Source organism: Danio rerio, chromosome 3 (genome assembly GCF_052040795.2).
Source record: "Danio rerio strain M-AB ecotype USA chromosome 3, GRCz13ab, whole genome shotgun sequence".
Lineage (NCBI taxonomy): Eukaryota > Metazoa > Chordata > Actinopteri > Cypriniformes > Danionidae > Danio > Danio rerio.
Window position 1 is genome coordinate 39,970,304 of NC_141023.1, and position 27,197 is coordinate 39,997,500.

General features: G+C 38.4%; 1 protein-coding gene and 1 long non-coding RNA gene across 4 annotated transcripts in view; both read left to right on the forward strand.

The window, feature by feature from the left end:
- slc29a4a (solute carrier family 29 member 4a) overlaps positions 1-1,956 on the forward strand; it is a 42,010-nt gene extending 40,054 nt beyond the window's left edge. For 2 of the 3 annotated variants that reach the window (NM_001362610.1, NM_001080572.2), the window contains 1 exon segment: positions 1,008-1,956. In NM_001362610.1, coding sequence (NP_001349539.1) covers positions 1,008-1,141 — 134 coding nt within the window. In that variant the 3' untranslated portion in view covers positions 1,142-1,956. 3 annotated transcript variants of the gene reach the window in all.
- A 4,959-nt stretch (positions 1,957-6,915) lies between these two features.
- LOC141381254 (uncharacterized) overlaps positions 6,916-27,197 on the forward strand; it is a 34,759-nt gene continuing 14,477 nt past the window's right edge. The window contains exon 1 of the long non-coding RNA XR_015481089.1: positions 6,916-7,148. This is a non-coding gene — a long non-coding RNA (uncharacterized LOC141381254). The remainder of the gene's footprint in view (positions 7,149-27,197) is intronic.

Here is a 27,197-nt window from a genome sequence, read left to right on the forward strand (position 1 = left end):
TCAGTTCATTCATAACAATTTGCTTTTGTATAATGTTATTATTATTAGCAATATTATTTATTATATCCATATTTATATTTGTTTTATTAAAAACAAGCTTAGATTTGCCCACCTGTCAGGTTTTAGACCATATGGGGCACAGCATGTGTTTTAGGAAATAACTCAGGTTTTTGAGCACATTTTGTTACTATTATTCATTTATTCGTTTGCTAGAAATTAGAACTGAATTTAGAAATAGTTTTGAAACGAACATTTGTGCTTAACAAACAAAAGTATTTATTTATAGACTAATTGATGTCTGTGCGTAAAGGTTTCCCTATCCAAGAGCGAAAGTGAAAGTGATAGATTCTCTCTCATTCTCACGCAGTAGATGCTCTGTTTAACAGTTTTCTGTTAAAAAACTGTTAACTGTTTGCTAGTGAAATGCTCATTTTTTCCACTTACTTTGCGTCCTGTAAATAGCGAATGCGCTCTTGACTCTTAAAGGGAATGGGAGATGAGATTATAATTGGTTTATTCTCAAAACACACCTATAACTCATTAAGAAAATAAACTCAACCCTTTTAGAACATGCGCCGCGGCGCAAGGCAGATTTCCCGTCCTTAAATTAGCAAAAACGCGTCCTGACATGCCCTGAAAGCGAAAATAGTCAAAATAGAGCCCTCAGTCTCTGCATCATCAAACTACTCTTTTGTTTGTTGTGAACACATGCCCTCTAGTGGTGAAATGACATAAATTTCCCTTAATATTAAAGAATAAGCACTAATACCTAATAAGCACTAAAAGCCAGTTAATAAGTGCTAGTACTAAATGGAAAAGATAAAGAAAAGAAGTAGTATGAAAAAGGAGACTAGTACATTTTTTAGATTTGATATTCAAACTGCTTGCCATATTCATTGAGCACAAATACATAAATGCATGCAGAACAGGTGTTTGTATGCAAATCGGAAGGATGCGTTTACACTCTGTTCATTAGCTTTAGTTCATGTGATTGTTTTCCCCCACAGGGAACATAATGACCGTGTCCTACATGTCTGGACTGATGTTGGGCTCTGTGGTCGCCTACGCCGCCTACAGTTTCACCGCCTCAGGCTCCAGCTTCCACTCACAGACTGGCTACAACTTCACCCAGGGGTACTAGTACACTGCCTAGTCCAAGCCAAAAAACCATCCCCGTTCCCGTCATCAATCTCATCAGGTGGCACTTTTGCCACTCTGTGTAGCAACTCCGCAGTCCCCATAAATCAGACCTCTGCTGCAGGCTTATTTCGGCCCACCTGCAATGCTGTGTGCCTCTGAATGTAGACAAATGGATGAAGAAACAAGCTGTAAAGAGTTCTATTCGTGTGCTTCGTTGTGTTGCCTCTTCTTGTCCTCTGAGAGTGTTTTTTCATGCTGTCAAATGTTTTTAACAGCACTGTTATGAAAATGCCAAACGCTGTGTGGTGATGATGCTGGTAGCACTGTGAAAATCTTCTTTGTTTCTCTTGGTTTTAATGTCTGATGCCACATTCTGTGGTGGTGTATTGGGTATCAATGAAAAAACGTGAATGTTTATGAGGACGTATTGTTGAGAAAGCATTTTAAATGAGGGTCAGTTATGCCAGGTTGCATGCACTTTTGAGGGAACTGCTGAAAAGAAATCCTTTTGAGTGCCATATGGATACTGGACCTTTTTGCTAAAGCTGAATGTTAATGACTCTAAATAAAGGCTTTTTTGTAAAAATGGTTATAAAGTTGTAAAAATGAACAGACAGAGCCTTTCAGTTCATAAGACCTCATCTTATTGTCAGGAGACATGGGTATTATTTTGCCTGCATCTGTTTTTGACTCACAAACTGTCAGTATTCTAGAATTTAATTTTCTGAAGCACCTAGGAAGACCACAGTTTAAACTATAAATCTTTCCTTGTGTTGTTAATGGTGTAAAGTAACAAATTACAAATACTCAAACGACTCTAACTGAGTGTTTTTTCTCAGAAATTTACTAAGTAGTTTTAAAAAGTGTACTTTTACTTTCCCTTGAGTACATTTTTAGTGCAGTATCGGTACTTTAACTCCAAAATTTCGTTCAGCCTGCTGTCACTACTTTATTTTTCTTGTCTATGGTGATTAGAAAAATCAATCCTGTGATTCCAGTCCAATCAAATCAAGATGAAGGATGTCTACTGTGTGATGACATGAAATCACCAAATGGCCTTAAACAATCACTAAATGCACTACAGAATGTTACGTTTACACATCCCTGCACACATTACATGTAAATGCAGCAACCTTTCACAATATAATACTCAGTACTCTCTACTCCTGAGTACTTTTAAAGTGCCTACTTTTTACTCATTCTTTGGGTAATATTTACAACAAATCTTTTTACTCTACTTGCACTAAATTTTTTGTTAGGCCTAAGTAATGGTACTTTTACTTGAGAATGATTCTTCAGTACTCTTTCCAACACTGCTCGAGATTCACTTTTTCAGGATTTGAGTAAACAATTTTAACAATTTTTTTTTATTTGTTTGAATGCAGTCATTCTCAATGTTTAATATTCTAAATAGAGTAGTTGTAAATACTGTAGAGCACAGGTGTCAAACTCAGTTTCAAAAGGGCCGCAGCTCTGCACAGTTTAGTTCCAACCCTAATTAAACACACCTGATCAAACTAACTGAGTCCTTCTGGCTTGTTTGAAACCTACAGGTAAGTGTGTTGGAGCAGGGTTGGAACTTAACTGTGCAGGGCTTCGGCCCTCCAGAAATTGAGTTTGACACCCCTGCTGTAGAGTATTACATCCTGCAAAAATATGCAAGACACTGAAGGCAGATTGTGATATTTTAGGTGTTTTTTCAAAAGTATTTTCGGTCTTATCTTGTTAGACTTAAGTTTTAAGTGTTTGCTTTATTTAACTTTATCAATTTGCTTTTGTAGATTTTAATGACATTTTTGAACAATTTTGAGCCTGATTTTATCCAATGTTCAGATTTTTGAGCTAGAAATGATGTAAATTAGACAAAATTATATTAAGTAATGCATTTGCATATTTAAACAATATTTTAGAAAATACATACATATATAATAAAGGGACTAGGACTATATATATTTTTTTTTCCCCCCATTTTTATATAAAATTAGAATTGCAATCATATATTTGCAACCATTAACATAAACAATCCGCTGGGTAAGTATGGAGATCAGTGTTGGGGGTAACGCATTACAAGTAAAGCAAGTTATGTAATAATATTACTTTTATAAGTAACGTGTAAAGTAACGCATTACTTTTAAAAATAAGTAATAATATTTGAGCTACTTTATTGAAAATGTAACAAAAGTTACTCTTTAGTTTAATTAGCTTTTAAAAAATAAATTGCTGAATTAAAATTAAAGTAGTCACAATGATTCGCGCAGTCAATGAGAGAATCTGCTCATTATTTTGAATGCATCAAAGAAAAGCAAAGGGGCTAATAGTCTTAATGGACAGGGATTTTACTTAAGACAAACAGTAGAAAAGTAGCAAACACTGCTTTAAACTTTCAATAATCTATACGGCATGTATAGCTCTGAGGCATAAGATCTCAGATAACATTATCCTATAATATTTTTAAGTAGGTTACACAGTGCGTTATTAAATGCAGAACTCCTCCATTAAAAAAAGAAGAAGAAAAAAAACAAGTTCTGAAAGAGATCAAAGCCTCAGCCAGGTAATAAAAAGTAAACCAAAAATAATTCAAAAGTAATGTAACACATTACTTACCAACGCAGCTTGCAGATAGCCTACTTTTTAGGGAGTAACTCAATCTTGTAATGCATTACTTTCAAAAGTAACTTTCCCCAACACTGATGGTGATTATTTTTCCCCACTCTTTTTACCTGTAGTATCTGAGTTATGATATATGATTGGCCCTATAAGCGTGTATTTAAATTATTTTAATATTATTATTTATGCACACAGTCCAGCACTGTCAGAAACACATACGAATACAGTAAATTTACTTAAATAATTGACATTCTAAACTCATTTTATGCGAAGTAAATTTAAAAAAGTGGCACGTCAATGACAGCAGATGGCGCTGCCGTATAACTTTTTCAAGCTAGCATCGTCAAACACTGCCCAGTGTGTTTTATTTTAAGTACAGAGCGAGTGAGAGAGCTACATTTTATATAAACTACTCAATCCACAGTTTATGGAATGCAAAATACAGGCCATATCCTTGGACTAATGCAGGGAGCAGATGATTCACACGGCTGTACTGCGGTGATACGCAGCAACGAGGAGGTAAAATACGGGCTAATCAAGCAAACACCCAAATCCATTAAAGCGCCATGCAATTTACAGCCCCTCTGTGGGAATAGAAATGCAACAGGCAATCAAATTCTAGTCAGTAGAGTAGATCCTTTCCCGCCTGGAAAGCATGCACGATAAAGATTTGCTCCTAATTTATCTGATTTTTTCTTACTTAATACAATAACATACAAAGTGCTGGGTTGGTATTAGCCATCACCTAATTATTTTTTTTTTTACTGGATAACAGTAGTCACATTATTAGGATTTAATTGCATACAGGAGGTAAATCTTATTTTCATACATTAAAATATTCTACTATTCTAGATTTGCAGTTGCTATTTTGGAGCAGGGACAGTCGGGGAACCTCAGGGGGGACCTGAGGCAGGATGGTGATGGGAGATCCTAGTCTTTCTCCACTTCGTCAAATCACACTACTGGGGTTTCAGACTGCAGCCCTTAATGTTTTATTGAAATGGGATTGTAGAGAATGGATGAACTATAATATGGAGTAGTGGAAAAAGGTCAGATACAATTAAATAGATTCAAACTGTCACCCATGTATGAAAACATGCGCATTAATCATTGTCTTGTGCTTTAACAAACATCAATATCCTTTATAAACGACAACACAAATCGTGACCATTTTGAGGGATGTAAACAATAACAACGGTCTCAACATATTTCCTGTTTTACATTTTTAACTTCAGAGAATAAAGAAAGGTCTACATATTGATAAATACTCTAAAGACAGCTGTTTTAACATTAAGATATAATCGAATTGTCTCGTTACAGTTATGAAGTAGTTTGATATCAAGCAGGAAATGTTCATGGGCCACATTAAAATGGTCTATGTATTAACATACTGTATTTGGTGCTTTATATTTCACCTTGAACTTTAGTGGAAAATATATATCTTTGCGTTTATTTATGTTATATAAATGATATTTTCCTAGCATATTGCATAGATGTGCTTGGATTGTGTAAAATTAAGTTTAAGTTGTCATTCAAGTTCATCAATCTTAGTCCAGTCTTTTTTTAGCTACAGAGAATTTTCAATCAGGTTTTTATCAGGACTCTGGGCTGACATTTCATTATTTGAATGTTTTCAGCTTAAAATAACTGCTTTTTACCTGTATTGTTAAACAATGGTGGCTCATTGTCCTGCATGTACAGTGTTGGCTTATTCAGTGATGAATGAATGAAAGGAAAGACACAAGGAGCTGCAAAAGAGACCAAACTACTACTGTAGAAACAAACCAAATGTCTATACCTGGGTTGCCCAAACTTTTACTCATGAAGGGCCAAAATCCAAGCTTGATTGAGAGCTTTAAGCCGAAAGTAAATATAGCAAACTATTACATTAGCTTCGGTTTCCCCCACAGTCCAAAGACGTGCAGTACAGGTGAATTGAGTTGGCTAAATTGTCCGTAGTGTATGAGTGTGTTTGTGAATGAGTGTGTGCGGATGTTTCCCAGAGATAGGTTGTGGCTGGAAGGGCGTCCGCTGCGTAAAAATGTGCTGGATAAGTTGGCGGTTCATTCCGCTGTGGCGACCGCGGATTAATAAAGGGACTAAGCCGACAAGAAAATGAATGAATATATTACATTAAAGTTGCCATGGGTAATTTCCTCATTTATTTCATAATATATATATAAATAAATAGAAAAAAATACTTCAAGCGTATTTACTAATGCATTCTAACTTTTATAAATGTATGTTATTCTAACAAACAAATTGCAATAAATTTCCCAGAGATGGGTTGCGATTGGAAGAGCATCCGCTGTGTAAAACATATGCTGGATAATAAAACCATGAAAAACATTTAAAAATCCAAACAATGGAGTTCAATCAAGGACATTGATATTGATGGGGACCTGTTTTGACATTGTTGTACATGATTTTTACGTGATTTGACATGATTTTACTTTAACAAGCAATAATCGTTGTGGAGGGGAAGAAAATTGAAACAATATTGTTATTATTTGCACAACCATGGTTACTATTATTATTACTACTTGTAGTGAACTAGTGACTTCAAGTGACTGACACTTTTCTTTAAAATGTAGCTGCTTACATCACAAAAAGCCTGACTGGAAAATTTCGCTAAAGCATTATTTTATTTTGGAGGCAATTAAATTATTGTTTGGGACATTTTACTCCAGGCATAAGATCTCAGATAACATTATCCTATAATATTTTTAAGTAGGTTACACAGTGCGTTATTAAATGCAGAACTCCTCCATTAAAAAAAGAAGAAGAAAAAAAACAAGTTCTGAAAGAGATCAAAGCCTCAGCCAGGTAATAAAAAGTAAACCAAAAATAATTCAAAAGTAATGTAACACATTACTTACCAACGCAGCTTGCAGATAGCCTACTTTTTAGGGAGTAACTCAATCTTGTAATGCATTACTTTCAAAAGTAACTTTCCCCAACACTGATGGTGATTATTTTTCCCCACTCTTTTTACCTGTAGTATCTGAGTTATGATATATGATTGGCCCTATAAGCGTGTATTTAAATTATTTTAATATTATTATTTATGCACACAGTCCAGCACTGTCAGAAACACATACGAATACAGTAAATTTACTTAAATAATTGACATTCTAAACTCATTTTATGCGAAGTAAATTTAAAAAAGTGGCACGTCAATGACAGCAGATGGCGCTGCCGTATAACTTTTTCAAGCTAGCATCGTCAAACACTGCCCAGTGTGTTTTATTTTAAGTACAGAGCGAGTGAGAGAGCTACATTTTATATAAACTACTCAATCCACAGTTTATGGAATGCAAAATACAGGCCATATCCTTGGACTAATGCAGGGAGCAGATGATTCACACGGCTGTACTGCGGTGATACGCAGCAACGAGGAGGTAAAATACGGGCTAATCAAGCAAACACCCAAATCCATTAAAGCGCCATGCAATTTACAGCCCCTCTGTGGGAATAGAAATGCAACAGGCAATCAAATTCTAGTCAGTAGAGTAGATCCTTTCCCGCCTGGAAAGCAGGCACGATAAAGATTTGCTCCTAATTTATCTGATTTATTCTTACTTAATACAATAACATACAAAGTGCTGGGTTGGTATTAGCCATCACCTAATTATTTTTTTTTTTACTGGATAACAGTAGTCACATTATTAGGATTTAATTGCATACAGGAGGTAAATCTTATTTTCATACATTAAAATATTCTACTATTCTAGATTTGCAGTTGCTATTTTGGAGCAGGGACAGTCGGGGAACCTCAGGGGGGACCTGAGGCAGGATGGTGATGGGAGATCCTAGTCTTTCTCCACTTCGTCAAATCACACTACTGGGGTTTCAGACTGCAGCCCTTAATGTTTTATTGAAATGGGATTGTAGAGAATGGATGAACTATAATATGGAGTAGTGGAAAAAGGTCAGATACAATTAAATAGATTCAAACTGTCACCCATGTATGAAAACATGCGCATTAATCATTGTCTTGTGCTTTAACAAACATCAATATCCTTCATGAAACGACAACACGAATCGTGACCATTTTTAGGGATGTAAACTATAACAATGGTGCCAACATATTTCCTGTTTTACATTTTTAATTTCTGTAACTTCAGAGAATAAAAAAGGTCTACATATTGATAAATACTGTAATGACAGCTGTTTTAACATTAAGATATAATCGAATTGTCTCGTTACAGTTATGAAGTAGTTTGATATCAAGCAGGAAATGTTCATGGGCCACATTAAAATGGTCTATGTATTAACATACTGTATTTGGTGCTTTATATTTCACCTTGAACTTTAGTGGAAAATATATATCTTTGCGTTTATTTATGTTATATAAATGATATTTTCCTAGCATATTGCATAGATGTGCTTGGATTGTGTAAAATTAAGTTTAAGTTGTCATTCAAGTTCATCAATCTTAGTCCAGTCTTTTTTTAGCTACAGAGAATTTTCAATCAGGTTTTTATCAGGACTCTGGGCTGACATTTCATTATTTGAATGTTTTCAGCTTAAAATAACTGCTTTTTACCTGTATTGTTAAACAATGGTGGCTCATTGTCCTGCATGTACAGTGTTGGCTTATTCAGTGATGAATGAATGAAAGGAAAGACACAAGGAGCTGCAAAAGAGACCAAACTACTACTGTAGAAACAAACCAAATGTCTATACCTGGGTTGCCCAAACTTTTACTCATGAAGGGCCAAAATCCAAGCTTGATTGAGAGCTTTAAGCCGAAAGTAAATATAGCAAACTATTACATTAGCTTCGGTTTCCCCCACAGTCCAAAGACGTGCAGTACAGGTGAATTGAGTTGGCTAAATTGTCCGTAGTGTATGAGTGTGTTTGTGAATGAGTGTGTGCGGATGTTTCCCAGAGATAGGTTGTGGCTGGAAGGGCGTCCGCTGCGTAAAAATGTGCTGGATAAGTTGGCGGTTCATTCCGCTGTGGCGACCGCGGATTAATAAAGGGACTAAGCCGACAAGAAAATGAATGAATATATTACATTAAAGTTGCCATGGGTAATTTCCTCATTTATTTCATAATATATATATAAATAAATAGAAAAAAATACTTCAAGCGTATTTACTAATGCATTCTAACTTTTATAAATGTATGTTATTCTAACAAACAAATTGCAATAAATTTCCCAGAGATGGGTTGCGATTGGAAGAGCATCCGCTGTGTAAAACATATGCTGGATAATAAAACCATGAAAAACATTTAAAAATCCAAACAATGGAGTTCAATCAAGGACATTGATATTGATGGGGACCTGTTTTGACATTGTTGTACATGATTTTTACGTGATTTGACATGATTTTACTTTAACAAGCAATAATCGTTGTGGAGGGGAAGAAAATTGAAACAATATTGTTATTATTTGCACAACCATGGTTACTATTATTATTACTACTTGTAGTGAACTAGTGACTTCAAGTGACTGACACTTTTCTTTAAAATGTAGCTGCTTACATCACAAAAAGCCTGACTGGAAAATTTCGCTAAAGCATTATTTTATTTTGGAGGCAATTAAATTATTGTTTGGGACATTTTAATAATCTGTGGATATTGGTGGAGACACCTCCCCCTCTTGTCCGTACTAATAAAACACCCTTGAATTCAATGCCGAATACACTTGTCATGCTGAACCTGCCTTTGCCTAGATTTGCACGCTGATGTCTTCTGCGTTGTTTGTTAAGTGACAGTATGAACTTTTTTTTTTTATTTGATTCCTGTACAACATTTAATGAAACATTTAATTTCTGTTTGCTTTTTGGTAGCTCAACTAGGCATGGGACAATAACCGTTTTCATGGTATACCGCGATTTGGAAAAGTCAAGATTTTTAAACTGCCAAAAATTTCTTTTATACCGTTCCTAGGAGTTGTGTAAAAATTTTTATTTACGTTTTTTTAGTTTTTTGGGATAACAGCATCTCTAGCAGAAAAGATATCCAAATATGCAATTTAAATGGTAAAGAAATCTGTGTTTTTTAAACAAATTAACACAGCACAAGTTAATGATTCATTTAAATTAGTTAGCCTGACATGTTTACTGCTCCATAATATTTTAAATGTTTCTCAAAAAAAATATAATGTTTAAAGGGGGAAAAAGATTTGTCTTTTACCCATACATTTAAAAAGACTATATTTTAGAGCAGTAAGCACAATACTGTGGTATCGTGAAACCATGATATTTTCATCCAAGTTTATCATACTGTCAGAATCTTATACCGGCCCATGTCTAAGCTCAATAGTAAAACTAACAAACAAGCAAGAGGTTACATTAAAATATAAATGAGAAAACACTTCCCGACCCATCCTAATCATTTTTTTTTTCTGCTGGGCCAAAGTTTGGGCATCTCTAGCTGTGGAGATGTTTAATTCAGTATATTGATGTACTCCTAGCTGAAAATTAATGTTGAGGAGGGGGCGGGGCTTTCTTTTTGGCATCATTTTCTTGTAGCAAACAAACAGTAAGAGGGGCGTGGCTAAGAATATTGTGGCATCAAATAAACGTCAACAGAGAAGGGCCAACAGGAAAAAAGCAAAAGGTCAGACTTTTTTTTGAAGATTAGCAAAACAAACATTTTTTTCCATGGATTAACTTGCACAGATTATTTGTTCACCTAAAACATAACAATGTGCACGAAGCTGATCATTGTAATTTTTTTACAGGCTGTAAAGGCCATATTGCATTGAGTGATATTACCATATTACACCACAATCTGACTTTCCCTCAAGTATAATAAAACGAATTTCTCATGCGCAAGGATTTACCCACTAATATTTCCCCACACATTCTTTTCTCGCTAACCCACCTGAGCAAAGTGCCAAGGATACATTATGTATAGTAGTGTTTTTAAAACGCTGGCCTAATTAACTCCATAGAGAATTAGAATAGGATGTAGTCTCGGTTACAACGAGCCATCTAATTTTGGTTTGGCCGCTGGAGGGTTTCTGGTGTCTAATAGTACAGTTCCTGAACATTTTTCACTCTGCTCTAGTTTTGTGGCGTTGTATTTTAAGCAGCTTCCCTAACTCGAGAGGAGATGGATCAACTCAGTGAAAGTTAAAAGGGCCAGGATGTGCCAACTGACGTCCAATTCATCACGGAGAATCATCCCTTATACTTTGTTTTAATCCCACATTGCTCACTGTCCTCTAAACTGAATATACACCAACAAAACAATGTCAGACAGGTAACTTTATGGCTCTCTGGGATTGACCTTGTGTGGAGACTCACATTTTTGGAAAATGACTTAAAGTAAAGAAAAATAGTAACATATTTATATATGTTACTGGTGTATACTGGTGCAGGGGCATACTGGTGTAATATACTCAATCCATTTCCAAAGAAAAAAGTATTCGGTCTGTGATCTTAATGAAAACAATTTATATAATGTGTTCTGTATCAATCCATTTTAACAGTTTTCATTCAACAGTTTCTTCATTCATTCTTTGATTTTTTTATTCATTCATTCATTCATCGGCTTAGTCTCAGGGGTCGCACAATGAAGAGAACATGCAAACTCTACACAGAAATGCCAACTGACCCAGCTGGGACCCGAACCAGTGACCTTCTTGATGTGAGGCAACAGCGCTAACCACTGAGCATCAGTTTCTTGTCTTTATTAAAGTTTATATTACCCAAATATCAGAATAACCTGTTTTAATTTGTTGTGATGTCTAAAAATAAATATACAAATGTATCCATGGTCTAAATGACAACATTTTTATTTTAAATTGGGAAGAAATATCATAAGGAATTTACTTAAGAGAAATAATTTTTTCCTATTAGTCCATTTACATATGTGTGTAAATATAAATATAGAGAGTTAAATTCAACTGGAATTCATTTCAAACTCAAAACTCCATTTTAACACTTTTCATATGTTTTAGAAAAATACTAAAATATCTAGTCTTGGTATTTTACATAAAAAACATATTCTGCATAAACATATTTGAATAAATAATTATAATGATATTCAAATATGTTTATCTAGAATATGTTTTTATGTAAAATCCTAACAATAGATCTTTTAGTATTTTTCTGAACTCATGTTTTTTTGAAGAGTTCATTTGCAAAAAACCCCCCCAAAATTTCCTTAATTGTCATTTTCTGTTATTAAATGCTCTAAAATGATCATATTCTTATTTTAAATTAGTCATTCGTAGTTTGCAAATTGTCATTTTATTTAAAACACACACACAATATCAATAACATAATAAATAACAAATATTAATCGCTAACTAAGAATTTATTCTGATGATCTGCGTTATTACTCCAGTCTTTAGTGTCACATTATGCAAGAATTCTTGCATAAATAAGGTCAAAAGAACAAAACTAATTTGGAATCGAAATCTTTTGTAACATTCTAAACGTATTTCCTCATAGTTTTCTCACACCTTCATGCATTTGCTGAATAAAAGACACAAAACTCGCGTTTGAATATACTGAAATATGTTACTCCTGAAAGCCACAAATGGCCAATAAGAAAGAACCCTAATAGTTTCATTATCAGTGTTTTCATCTTAACAATCTTGTTTACTATGTCTCAAAGCTAAAAAAAAAAAAACCTCATCTGTATCTCACCGTAAATATGCTAGATAAGATTTCTTCTCTTGGGAAAGTAGCAGATTTTCATTTGTCTTCTCAGGCAGTGGGAGAATATTCCGGTTCTTTGTCGCGAGCATCTCAAGGACACTGCCAAGGTTGCATTCATGCTCTTTCACCAACACTTACATTCTCAAAGCTACACAGTATCTAGTAGCTGTTTCATCAAGTACAAGTGTCATCACACTCAAGCAAATACTGAATGTGTGTGTGTGTGTGTGTGTGTGTGTGTGTTTGTGTGTGTGTGTGTGTGTGTGTGTGTGTGTGTGTGGCTTTCCGCCAGGGACGATCTAATAAAATGTACCCAGGCAATGGAGTTATTTTGTTTGAAGGTTAAACTCATGAAAAAGACATGTGAATGGTTTAAATTGTGAGTATGTCAGAGCGAGAGCCTCAAGCGTGACAGACATACTGATTACAAGGAGGTGTTCTCTCAAGGGATGGAGCAGATCGCAAACGTCATTCCACCGTACTACAATTTTTTTCCTGCTGTAAGGCCTCTTATTCGAGATGGTGTTGAATGTTTAATGACATGCCAGACACTGTGGCCCCAGTCGTATGACTTATGCTGTCTTAGCCAGCGAGTGTACTGAGAATGCCGCTTTATTATTGATTATTTCTAATGACTGTCGTGTAATAGACTAATTCAACAACAAATTGCTCAGTCCTTGACATGTGCTTGTATTTACATTATTGTTGCATACTTAGAGTGTTGTTAATCATTCAAAGCTACACTAAAAATCGGTACGATTTATTTTGGAAACACTCAAAAAATCTTGTTTTTGATTGTTCAAACTACTTATTTAAAATGAGCTGAAACAACACAATTGTTGAGATTTGTTTTAGACAACATGATTGTTTTAAGTTCAATCCATTTAAATTTGGTACATTAACTTAATCGATTTTTGTTGGGACAACATGAATTAATTGTTTGGAAGTTTTCTCTCAGAAATGACTGAATGATTCTTTCTGCCGATGAAGGTTCGCATTCAGTCAAAAATGTCTAAACAGAGACGCTATGCGAGAGAGATGCAGATCTTTACACTGTTCAGTTCTGAATTGTTGAACCGACTGACCACTGAAATTCTCCACATTATTCTGTCCTCTTGTGTAGTTGTCTTTCATGGTCAACTAGTCTTTTTAGGGGACTTCATTAAGATGCATAATTCGAGAAATTTTTCCTGCGCACCAAAGTGATTGGCAAAGGTATAGTAACATGTTCCTATAGTATGTGCATAAACATGTCCACAGGTCAGGATTTGCAAAGAAACTGGGACTTAAAAATCTGTTTACCTTTCCCAACCCTAAACGGAACCATCACAGTTATTAATGTCTACACCTTCCCCAACCCTAAACCCAACCATCCCAGTTATTAACGTCTACACTTGCCCCAACCCTAAACCCAACCATCCCAGTTATTAATGTCTACACCATCCCCAACCCTAAACCCAACCATCACAGTTTTTAACGTCTACACCTTCCCCAACCCTAAACCCAACCATCACAGTTATTAACGTGTACACCATCCCCAACCCTAAACCCAACCATCACAGTTATTAACTTCTACAATTACCCTAATCCTAAACCCAACCATCACAGTTATTAACGTCTACACCATCTCCAACCCTAAACCCAACCATCACAGTTATTAACGTATACACCATCCCCAACCCTAAACCCAACCATCCCAGTTATTAACGTCTACACTTTCCCCAACCCTAAACCCAACCATCCCAGTTATTAATGTCTACACCTTCCCCAACCCTAAACCCAACCATCACAGTTATTAACGTCTACAATTACCCCAATCCTAAACCCAACCATCACAGTTATTAACGTCTACACCTTCCCCAACCCTAAACCCAACCATCACAGTTATTAACGTATACACCATCCCCAAACCTAAACACAACCATCACAGTTATTAACGTGTACACCATCCCCAACCCTAAACCCAACCATCAAAGTTATTAACGTCTACACCATCCCCAACCCTAAACCCAACCATCAAAGTTATTAACGTCTACACCATCCCCAACCCTAAACCCAACCATCACAGTTATTAACGTCTACACCATCCCCAACCCTAAACCCAACCATCACAGTTATTAACGTCTACACCTTCCCCAACCCTAAACCCAACCATCACAGTTATTAACGTCTACACCATCCCCAACCCTAAACCCAACTATCACAGTTATTAACATCTACACCTTCCCCAATCCTAAACCCAACCATCACAGTTATTAACGTCTACACCATCCCCAACCCTAAATCCAACCATCAAAGTTATTAACGTCTACACCATCCCCAACCCTAAACCCAACTATCACAGTTATTAACGTCTACACCATCCCCAACCCTAAACCCAACCATCACAGTTATTAACGTCTACACCATCCCCAAACCTAAACCCAACTATCACAGTTATTAACTTCTACAATTACCCCAATCCTAAACCCAACTATCACAGTTATTAACATCTACACCTTCCCCAATCCTAAACCCAACCATCACAGTTATTAACGTCTACACCATCCCCAACCCTAAATCCAACCATCAAAGTTATTAACGTCTACACCATCCCCAACCCTAAACCCAACTATCACAGTTATTAACGTCTACAATTACCCCAATCCTAAACCCAACCATCACAGTTATTAACGTCTACACCATCCCCAACCCTAAACCCAACTATCACAGTTATTAACTTCTACAATTACCCCAATCCTAAACCCAACCATCACAGTTATTAACGTCTACACCATCCCCAACCCTAAACCCAACCATCAAAGTTATTAACGTCTACACCATCCCCAACCCTAAACCCAACCATCATAGTTATTAACATATACGCCATCCCCAACCCTAAACCCAACCATCACAGTTATTAACGTCTACACCATCCCCAACCCTAAACCCAACGATCACAGTTATTAACGTCTACACCTTCCCCAACCCTAAACCCAACCATCATAGTTATTAACATATACGCCATCCCCAACCCTAAACCCAACCATCACAGTTATTAACGTCTACACCATCCCCAACCCTAAACCCAACGATCACAGTTATTAACGTCTACAATTACCCCAATCCTAAACCCAACCATCACAGTTATTAACGTCTACACCTTCCCCAACCCTAAACCCAACCATCACAGTTATTAACGTCTACACCTTCCTCAATCCTAAACCCAACCATCACAGTTATTAACGTCTACACCATCCCCAACCCTAAACCCAACCATCACAGTTATTAACGTCTACACCATCCCCAACCCTAAACCCAACCGTCCCAGTTATTAACGTCTACACCATCCCCAACCCTAAACCCAACCATCACAGTTATTAACGTCTACACCTTCCCCAACCCTAAACCCAACCATCACATTTATTAACGTCTACAATTACCCCAATCCTAAACCCAACCATCACAGTTATTAACGTCTACACCATCCCCAACCCTAAACCCAACCATCACAGTTATTAACGTCTACACCATCCCCAACCCTAAACCCAACCATCACAGTTAACGTCTACACCACCCCCAACCCTAAACCCAACTATCACAGTTATTAACATCTACACCTTCCCCAATCCTAAACCCAACCATCACAGTTATTAACGTCTACACCATCCCCAACCCTAAACCCAACCATCAAAGTTATTAACGTCTACACCATCCCCAACCCTAAACCCAACCATCACAGTTATTAACGTATACACCATCCCCAACCCTAAACCCAACCATCAAAGTTATTAACGTCTACACCATCCCCAACCCTAAACCCAACCATCAAAGTTATTAACGTCTACACCATCCCCAACCCTAAACCCAACCATCATAGTTATTAACATATACGCCATCCCCAACCCTAAACCCAACCATCACAGTTATTAACGTCTACACCATCCCCAACCCTAAACCCAACGATCACAGTTATTAACGTCTACAATTACCCCAATCCTAAACCCAACCATCACAGTTATTAACGTCTACACCTTCCCCAACCCTAAACCCAACCATCACAGTTATTAACGTCTACACCTTCCCCAACCCTAAACCCATCCATCACAGTTATTAATGTCTACACCATCCCCAACCCTAAACCCAACCATCACAGTTATTAACGTCTACACCATCCCCAACCCTAAACCCAACCATCACAGTTATTAACGTATACACCATCCCCAACCCTAAACCCAACCATCACAGTTATTAACGTCTACACCATCCCGAACCCTAAACCCAACCATCACAGTTATTAATGTCTACACCATCCCCAACCCTAAACCCAACCGTCACAGTTATTAACGTCTACACCATCCCCAACCCTAAACCCAACCGTCCCAGTTATTAACGTCTACACCATCCCCAACCCTAAACCCAACCATCACAGTTATTAACGTCTACACCTTCCCCAACCCTAAACCCAACCATCACATTTATTAACGTCTACAATTACCCCAATCCTAAACCCAACCATCACAGTTATTAACGTCTACACCTTCCCCAACCCTAAACCCAACCATCACAGTTATTAACGTCTACACCATCCCCAACCCTAAACCCAACCATCACAGTTATTAACGTCTACACCATCCCCAACCCTAAACCCAACCATCAAAGTTATTAACGTCTACACCATCCCCAACCCTAAACCCAACCATCACAGTTATTAACGTATACACCATCCCCAACCCTAAACCCAACCATCACAGTTATTAACGTCTACACCTTCCCCAACCCTAAACCCAACCATCACAGTTATTAACGTCTACACCACCCCCAACCCTAAACCCAACTATCACAGTTATTAACGTCTACACCATCCCCAACCCTAAATCCAACCATCAAAGTTATTAACGTCTACACCATCCCCAACCCTAAACCCAACTATCACAGTTATTAACGTCTACAATTACCCCAATCCTAAACCCAACCATCACAGTTATTAACGTCTACACCATCCCCAACCCTAAACCCAACTATCACAGTTATTAACTTCTACAATTACCCCAATCCTAAACCCAACCATCACAGTTATTAACGTCTACACCATCCCCAACCCTAAACCCAACCATCAAAGTTATTAACGTCTACACCATCCCCAACCCTAAACCCAACCATCACAGTTATTAACGTATACACCATCCCCAACCCTAAACCCAACCATCAAAGTTATTAACGTCTACACCATCCCCAACCCTAAACCCAACCATCAAAGTTATTAACGTCTACACCTTCCCCAACCCTAAACCCAACCATCACAGTTATTAACGTCTACACCATCCCCAACCCTAAACCCAACCATCATAGTTATTAACATATACGCCATCCCCAACCCTAAACCCAACCATCACAGTTATTAACGTCTACACCATCCCCAACCCTAAACCCAACGATCACAGTTATTAACGTCTACAATTACCCCAATCCTAAACCCAACCATCACAGTTATTAATAGGGATGTAACGGTATTGTAAATACCGTCATACCGCAATATTAATTTTTTTCGATATTACCGAAGTCGCATGACTCGGTAAAACTATAGGTCTTCTGAGAAAATTTGCTCAGGCGACTGAAGCGAACGGCAGGTAGCTTAAACTACATTTCCCATCAGCCCAGGCGTGGCCATAATCCTTTGCGGTCTGCTGTCGCTACAGATCCAGTAATGCGGAAATGGAGTGTGCTGCTAGTAGCGGAGATGAAAAAAAGATGGAAATGATCGAACCTAAAGCGGGTGTTGTCGCCTCGCGTGTACTGAATAGCAGTGTTGTCGCGCGCGTTCTGATCAGCTGTGTTGTCGCGAGCGTATTGTAAAGCGCCGAGGGGGGGTTGAGCGCGCATTCTCAAGAGCGGTGTTGTCTACTGAAGGGCTGGACGGAGGTTGTGTCGCGTCGCGGGGGCACTTTTGATCGATTTGGAAGGGCATTTTCTATCCAAGACTAAAAAGGGCATGTGCACTGCACAGGTTGAGCCCTATGTGTGCACGTGCCTGCAAGTTGGTGAATACGACTAATAGCAGTCATGGGGACTGCAGAAACACAGCACACTGTTCAGATTGATGCAGACATTGACTTGTACCGCAAAGAGATCTCTATCTCACTCATGGTTTGTCTTCTCAAGTGGGGGAAAGACAATGCACAACGTTACCCACTGCTGTCAACATGGGCCAAGTCATATCTCTGTCCCAGAATCCTCAATCAAAAATGAGAGGGTTTTTTTCTGTTGCAGGGGACATTGTAAATACCCAGAGATACCAGCTTTTACCAGATTATAGTTATATGATAATTTTCCTTTAAACCCATCTCTATCTAAGTGAGTGAGTGAGTGATTAAATGTTGAATGTGATGAGTTTTCAACAATACTAAATTGAAACTTTTATTTTTTTACATGGGTTAATAATTTTTTGTTATTAAAATTTAAGTTCCTGTTTCAAAGCTTACAGATAGATGGCTAATTTGTATGTCATTGACACTTTTGGCACTTTTTTGGAGTATTTTCATAAGTTTTGTTTTTTCCTGTAAAAGATTCAATAAATACCGTACCGTGACATTCATACCGAGGTATTACCGTACCGTGAAATTCTGATACCGTTACATCCCTAGTTATTAACGTCTACACCTTCCCCAACCCTAAACCCAACCATCACAGTTATTAACGTCTACACCATCCCCAACCCTAAACCCAACCATCACAGTTATTAACGTCTACACCATCCCCAACCCTAAACCCAACCATCACAGTTATTAACGTATACACCATCCCCAACCCTAAACCCAACCATCACAGTTATTAACGTCTACACCATCCCCAACCCTAAACCCAACCATCACAGTTATTAACGTCTACACCATCCCCAACCCTAAACCCAACCATCATAGTTATTAACATATACGCCATCCCCAACCCTAAACCCAACCATCACAGTTATTAACGTATACACCATCCCCAACCCTAAACCCAACCATCACAGTTATTAACGTCTACACCATCCCCAACCCTAAACCAAACCATCACAGTTATTAACGTCTACACCTTCCCCAACCCTAAACCCAACCATCACAGTTATTAACGTCTACACCATCCCCAACCCTAAACGCAACCATCACAGTTATTAACGTCTACACCTTCCCCAACCCTAAACGCAACCATCACAGTTATTAACGTCTACACCTTCCCCAACCCTAAACCCAACCATCACAGTTATTAACTTCTACAATTACCCCAATCCTAAACCCAACTATCACAGTTATTAACATCTACACCTTCCCCAATCCTAAACCCAACCATCACAGTTATTAACGTCTACACCATCCCCAACCCTAAATCCAACCATCAAAGTTATTAACGTCTACACCATCCCCAACCCTAAACCCAACTATCACAGTTATTAACTTCTACAATTACCCCAATCCTAAACCCAACCATCACAGTTATTAACGTCTACACCATCCCCAACCCTAAACCCAACCATCAAAGTTATTAACGTCTACACCATCCCCAACCCTAAACCCAACCATCATAGTTATTAACATATACGCCATCCCCAACCCTAAACCCAACCATCACAGTTATTAACGTCTACACCATCCCCAACCCTAAACCCAACGATCACAGTTATTAACGTCTACACCTTCCCCAACCCTAAACCCAACCATCATAGTTATTAACATATACGCCATCCCCAACCCTAAACCCAACCATCACAGTTATTAACGTCTACACCATCCCCAACCCTAAACCCAACGATCACAGTTATTAACGTCTACAATTACCCCAATCCTAAACCCAACCATCACAGTTATTAACGTCTACACCTTCCCCAACCCTAAACCCAACCATCACAGTTATTAACGTCTACACCTTCCTCAATCCTAAACCCAACCATCACAGTTATTAACGTCTACACCATCCCCAACCCTAAACCCAACCATCACAGTTATTAACGTCTACACCATCCCCAACCCTAAACCCAACCGTCCCAGTTATTAACGTCTACACCATCCCCAACCCTAAACCCAACCATCACAGTTATTAACGTCTACACCTTCCCCAACCCTAAACCCAACCATCACATTTATTAACGTCTACAATTACCCCAATCCTAAACCCAACCATCACAGTTATTAACGTCTACACCATCCCCAACCCTAAACCCAACCATCACAGTTATTAACGTCTACACCATCCCCAACCCTAAACCCAACCATCACAGTTATTAACGTCTACACCATCCCCAAACCTAAACCCAACCATCACAGTTATTAACGTATACACCATCCCCAACCCTAAACCCAACCATCAGTTATTAACGTCTACACCATCCCCAACCCTAAACCCAACCATCAAAGTTATTAACGTCTACACCATCCCCAACCCTAAACCCAACCATCAAAGTTATTAACGTCTACACCATCCCCAACCCTAAACCCAACCATCACAGTTATTAACGTATACACCATCCCCAACCCTAAACCCAACCATCACAGTTATTAACGTCTACACCTTCCCCAACCCTAAACCCAACCATCACAGTTAACGTCTACACCACCCCCAACCCTAAACCCAACTATCACAGTTATTAACATCTACACCTTCCCCAATCCTAAACCCAACCATCACAGTTATTAACGTCTACACCATCCCCAACCCTAAACCCAACCATCATAGTTATTAACGTCTACACCATCCCCAACCCTAAACCCAACCATCACAGTTATTAACGTATACACCATCCCCAACCCTAAACCCAACCATCAAAGTTATTAACGTCTACACCATCCCCAACCCTAAACCCAACCATCAAAGTTATTAACGTCTACACCATCCCCAACCCTAAACCCAACCATCATAGTTATTAACATATACGCCATCCCCAACCCTAAACCCAACCATCACAGTTATTAACGTCTACACCATCCCCAACCCTAAACCCAACGATCACAGTTATTAACGTCTACAATTACCCCAATCCTAAACCCAACCATCACAGTTATTAACGTCTACACCTTCCCCAACCCTAAACCCAACCATCACAGTTATTAACGTCTACACCTTCCCCAACCCTAAACCCATCCATCACAGTTATTAATGTCTACACCATCCCCAACCCTAAACCCAACCATCACAGTTATTAACGTCTACACCATCCCCAACCCTAAACCTAACCATCACAGTTATTAACGTATACACCATCCCCAACCCTAAACCCAACCATCACAGTTATTAATGTCTACACCATCCCCAACCCTAAACCCAACCGTCACAGTTATTAACGTCTACACCATCCCCAACCCTAAACCCAACCGTCCCAGTTATTAACGTCTACACCATCCCCAACCCTAAACCCAACCATCACAGTTATTAACGTCTACACCTTCCCCAACCCTAAACCCAACCATCACATTTATTAACGTCTACAATTACCCCAATCCTAAACCCAACCATCACAGTTATTAACGTCTACACCTTCCCCAACCCTAAACCCAACCATCACAGTTATTAACGTCTACACCATCCCCAACCCTAAACCCAACCATCACAGTTATTAACGTCTACACCATCCCCAACCCTAAACCCAACCATCAAAGTTATTAACGTCTACACCATCCCCAACCCTAAACCCAACCATCACAGTTATTAACGTATACACCATCCCTAACCCTAAACCCAACCATCACAGTTATTAACGTCTACACCTTCCCCAACCCTAAACCCAACCATCACAGTTATTAACGTCTACACCACCCCCAACCCTAAACCCAACTATCACAGTTATTAACGTCTACACCATCCCCAACCCTAAATCCAACCATCACAGTTATTAACGTCTACACCATCCCAAACCCTAAACCCAACCATCACAGTTATTAACGTATACACCATCCCCAACCCTAAACCCAACCATCACAGTTATTAACGTATACACCATCCCCAACCCTAAACCCAACCATCAAAGTTATTAACGTCTACACCATCCCCAACCCTAAACCCAACCATCAAAGTTATTAACGTCTACACCTTCCCCAACCCTAAACCCAACCATCACAGTTATTAACGTCTACACCATCCCCAACCCTAAACCCAACCATCATAGTTATTAACATATACGCCATCCCCAACCCTAAACCCAACCATCACAGTTATTAACGTCTACACCATCCCCAACCCTAAACCCAACGATCACAGTTATTAACGTCTACAATTACCCCAATCCTAAACCCAACCATCACAGTTATTAATAGGGATGTAACGGTATTGTAAATACCGTCATACCGCAATATTAATTTTTTTCGATATTACCGAAGTCGCATGACTCGGTAAAACTATAGGTCTTCTGAGAAAATTTGCTCAGGCGACTGAAGCGAACGGCAGGTAGCTTAAACTACATTTCCCATCAGCCCAGGCGTGGCCATAATCCTTTGCGGTCTGCTGTCGCTACAGATCCAGTAATGCGGAAATGGAGTGTGCTGCTAGTAGCGGAGATGAAAAAAAGATGGAAATGATCGAACCTAAAGCGGGTGTTGTCGCCTCGCGTGTACTGAATAGCAGTGTTGTCGCGCGCGTTCTGATCAGCTGTGTTGTCGCGAGCGTATTGTAAAGCGCCGAGGGGGGGTTGAGCGCGCATTCTCAAGAGCGGTGTTGTCTACTGAAGGGCTGGACGGAGGTTGTGTCGCGTCGCGGGGGCACTTTTGATCGATTTGGAAGGGCATTTTCTATCCAAGACTAAAAAGGGCATGTGCACTGCACAGGTTGAGCCCTATGTGTGCACGTGCCTGCAAGTTGGTGAATACGACTAATAGCAGTCATGGGGACTGCAGAAACACAGCACACTGTTCAGATTGATGCAGACATTGACTTGTACCGCAAAGAGATCTCTATCTCACTCATGGTTTGTCTTCTCAAGTGGGGGAAAGACAATGCACAACGTTACCCACTGCTGTCAACATGGGCCAAGTCATATCTCTGTCCCAGAATCCTCAATCAAAAATGAGAGGGTTTTTTTCTGTTGCAGGGGACATTGTAAATACCCAGAGATACCAGCTTTTACCAGATTATAGTTATATGATAATTTTCCTTTAAACCCATCTCTATCTAAGTGAGTGAGTGAGTGATTAAATGTTGAATGTGATGAGTTTTCAACAATACTAAATTGAAACTTTTATTTTTTTACATGGGTTAATAATTTTTTGTTATTAAAATTTAAGTTCCTGTTTCAAAGCTTACAGATAGATGGCTAATTTGTATGTCATTGACACTTTTGGCACTTTTTTGGAGTATTTTCATAAGTTTTGTTTTTTCCTGTAAAAGATTCAATAAATACCGTACCGTGACATTCATACCGAGGTATTACCGTACCGTGAAATTCTGATACCGTTACATCCCTAGTTATTAACGTCTACACCTTCCCCAACCCTAAACCCAACCATCACAGTTATTAACGTCTACACCATCCCCAACCCTAAACCCAACCATCACAGTTATTAACGTCTACACCATCCCCAACCCTAAACCCAACCATCACAGTTATTAACGTATACACCATCCCCAACCCTAAACCCAACCATCACAGTTATTAACGTCTACACCATCCCCAACCCTAAACCCAACCATCACAGTTATTAACGTCTACACCATCCCCAACCCTAAACCCAACCATCATAGTTATTAACATATACGCCATCCCCAACCCTAAACCCAACCATCACAGTTATTAACGTATACACCATCCCCAACCCTAAACCCAACCATCACAGTTATTAACGTCTACACCATCCCCAACCCTAAACCAAACCATCACAGTTATTAACGTCTACACCTTCCCCAACCCTAAACCCAACCATCACAGTTATTAACGTCTACACCATCCCCAACCCTAAACGCAACCATCACAGTTATTAACGTCTACACCTTCCCCAACCCTAAACGCAACCATCACAGTTATTAACGTCTACACCTTCCCCAACCCTAAACCCAACCATCACAGTTATTAACGTCTACACCATCCCCAACCCTAAACCCAACTATCACAGTTATTAACGTCTACACCTTCCCCAACCCTAAACCCAACCATCACAGTTTTTAACTTACACCTGAGAGTTTCAGAGGCTTTCATACTTGACGCGCTCGCCACTGTACTGTTATTTGCAACCACAAAGGGCGACGCTGAGTAGATTAACTGTCATGACAAAACGGATGAAGAAGTCTGGGAGTGGAGTTGCCAAATGAATAAATATAAAAATATATCAAATAAATTGGTTGTGGATAAATTTGGAGAAAACCCATAAAAACATTTGGTTCAATGGGATCTCGATAACTGCTAGTTATGCCTCTAACTTACTACAAGTTATGCCCCTTCATCTTATGCCCTCGTCTTGCAGTTCGCAGATACAGATACACTTGTACAAATGTGGGAACGGTGGGAGAACCAGCTTATTTGCATTTTAAAACACAGGCTACAGCTACACTTTGTTTGAGCTCAAAATGGGCATATTCTGCATTGTATAATAAACAGTCGGATGGGTATTTTGAGCTGGACACATTCTAGAGAAACCAAAGACTTAAATCTTGTATAAAAAGGTAAATTGGGGCCCTTTAAACCATAATAAAGGATAAAATTGTATATAAATCTTGTTTTGGGCAAATACTCAAACTGGTATGCAGTAACAGTGTAATAGTCATTTTCGACTCATCCAACAGATGGAGCACTTCAGTGTTTGCGTCAGTCCTAGCGCGTTAATTTCCATGTTGGCTGTTTTAAGTTATCCAACAGTCAAGGGTCTTGTAATAGCCACTTGCGGGTGTCTGAATTACCATAACCCAGTTAATGGCAGGGATACAGGGACTGTAATGAGCAGACTGGAGAGGCTACTTTTGACACAGCTGCTCTAGACAGTGCTAAGAGTCTGACTTTACTGTGAAGGCGCTAATGCGGCTACACTACATGACTCACAATGACAGAGAAACGCTGGACAGACGCAGCTGAAACTGAAGACAAAAACACTTTGTTGAAGAACTACAAGTATCACTTAACATCATCTCGTTCTACACAAGCTTAAGATATCATGTTAGCAAGCTAAGATTTCCCTGCTGAAAAGACCTGATTAGTGTGGATTTTCATGCTGGTTCAGGCTAGTTTATGCTGTCCATTCCTTATTTTCAGAAAATAGCATTGTATGAGAAGGGTTTAAATAACATAATGGGGACTTAATAAATTCCAAACAAGTGACTATTTTTTACATTAACTGTCTCACCTTTGTCTTCAATTACAGTAGCAGTATTTGATTACAGTAGAATACCACAAATTCCTAATATACAGTAAGTTATTGTAAAAGAAAGTTTTAAAATGACCCACAATGCAGTTCATATTACAGTTGTAAACTGTAAAGGATGTATCTGGTATTTTACTGGCCATTTTTGCAGTTAATAACTATTATAATAACTAAAGTCTAATAGTGCAGAAGACCCACTAAAGTTTTTTAGTATGAGAATAGTTTTTTTCTATAGCAACAATTTGATTTAATAAGAATCATTTAATTAAATAGTAAACAAAATATTTTAAAGTACGCCTATTTTACCTCTTTTTCACGATTTAAGATAAGATTTTGTGTCTCCAGACTGTGTCTGTAATGTTTCAGCTAAAAACACTCATCAGATTATTTTTGTACCTTTTTAAATCTGGGGAATTTGAGCTATTAAGACATTGTAGCTGTTTTTGTTGCCTGTGCCTTTAATGAAAATGAGCTAGTTCTCGCCCACCGTTTGCCAAGTGTGTGTCAGAGCTGTAGCCTTTACATAGATAAACAGCACAGTGACAGACAAGAATGCAGCAGATCTCCCTTACTAAAGTAAGAACTTCCCTACTGTTATTTATTATATTTGCAACAACGAGTCACACACAATGTTGCTATAAAGTTCATGCACACATACACGTACACACACACACATATAAACACACACACACACACACACACACACACACACACACACACACACACACACACACACACACACACACACACACATATGACAGAATACACAATAATACCCACTGCTGTATGGACGTCCGTTATATTATTGTACAAAGTAAACCTGATTTAACGTTCACAATTCAGGATTGAAGCTTCTTTTTTATAATTTGTCACCTTAGAATTATAAGGTTCTATAAGACAATTTTGTCAAAATTGACATATTCTTTTTAAATGATAACTTATTTACATTGTGGGATGCTTTTTATAAGTTGTTTGCATTTTAAGACTTCAAGACACATACTGTTTGCTATGGAATGCAAAAACTTTGAAGCTCAATATCTCAAAATCATTCAGAACGCAGATAGAACCTTATAATTCTAAGGTGACGAATGTACTTTTAATTGAATTACATTCTGATTTTACTGTCATTATTACAAACATGCACTGTTTTAGAAACGTTTAAAATGTATAAAACTCATTCTTGAGGTGCAGACGATCACAAAGGGTTAAACGGATCTTTTAATCCCAGTTGCTTTGTGCACGTACTCTCCTGTCAATCAATTTGGTGGGCGGGGAAAACCGCACTCCTACTTCACATTGTGGTGAGCCTTTAAATGGGAGGGATTTGGATCCTGTTTTAGTCAAGAAATAAAAAAAGAGACTTATTGTATATCTATCACTCCAATATGACTGTGGACATACTATACCTGCACGCACAGTTCTGTCCAAACAGCTTACAAAAGATGATTTTCAGCATAGGTCCCCTTTAAGGATCACAGTGCAAATTCCCCTAAAAACAAATTAATTTGTTTTAAATAAAACAAAATTATTCTAG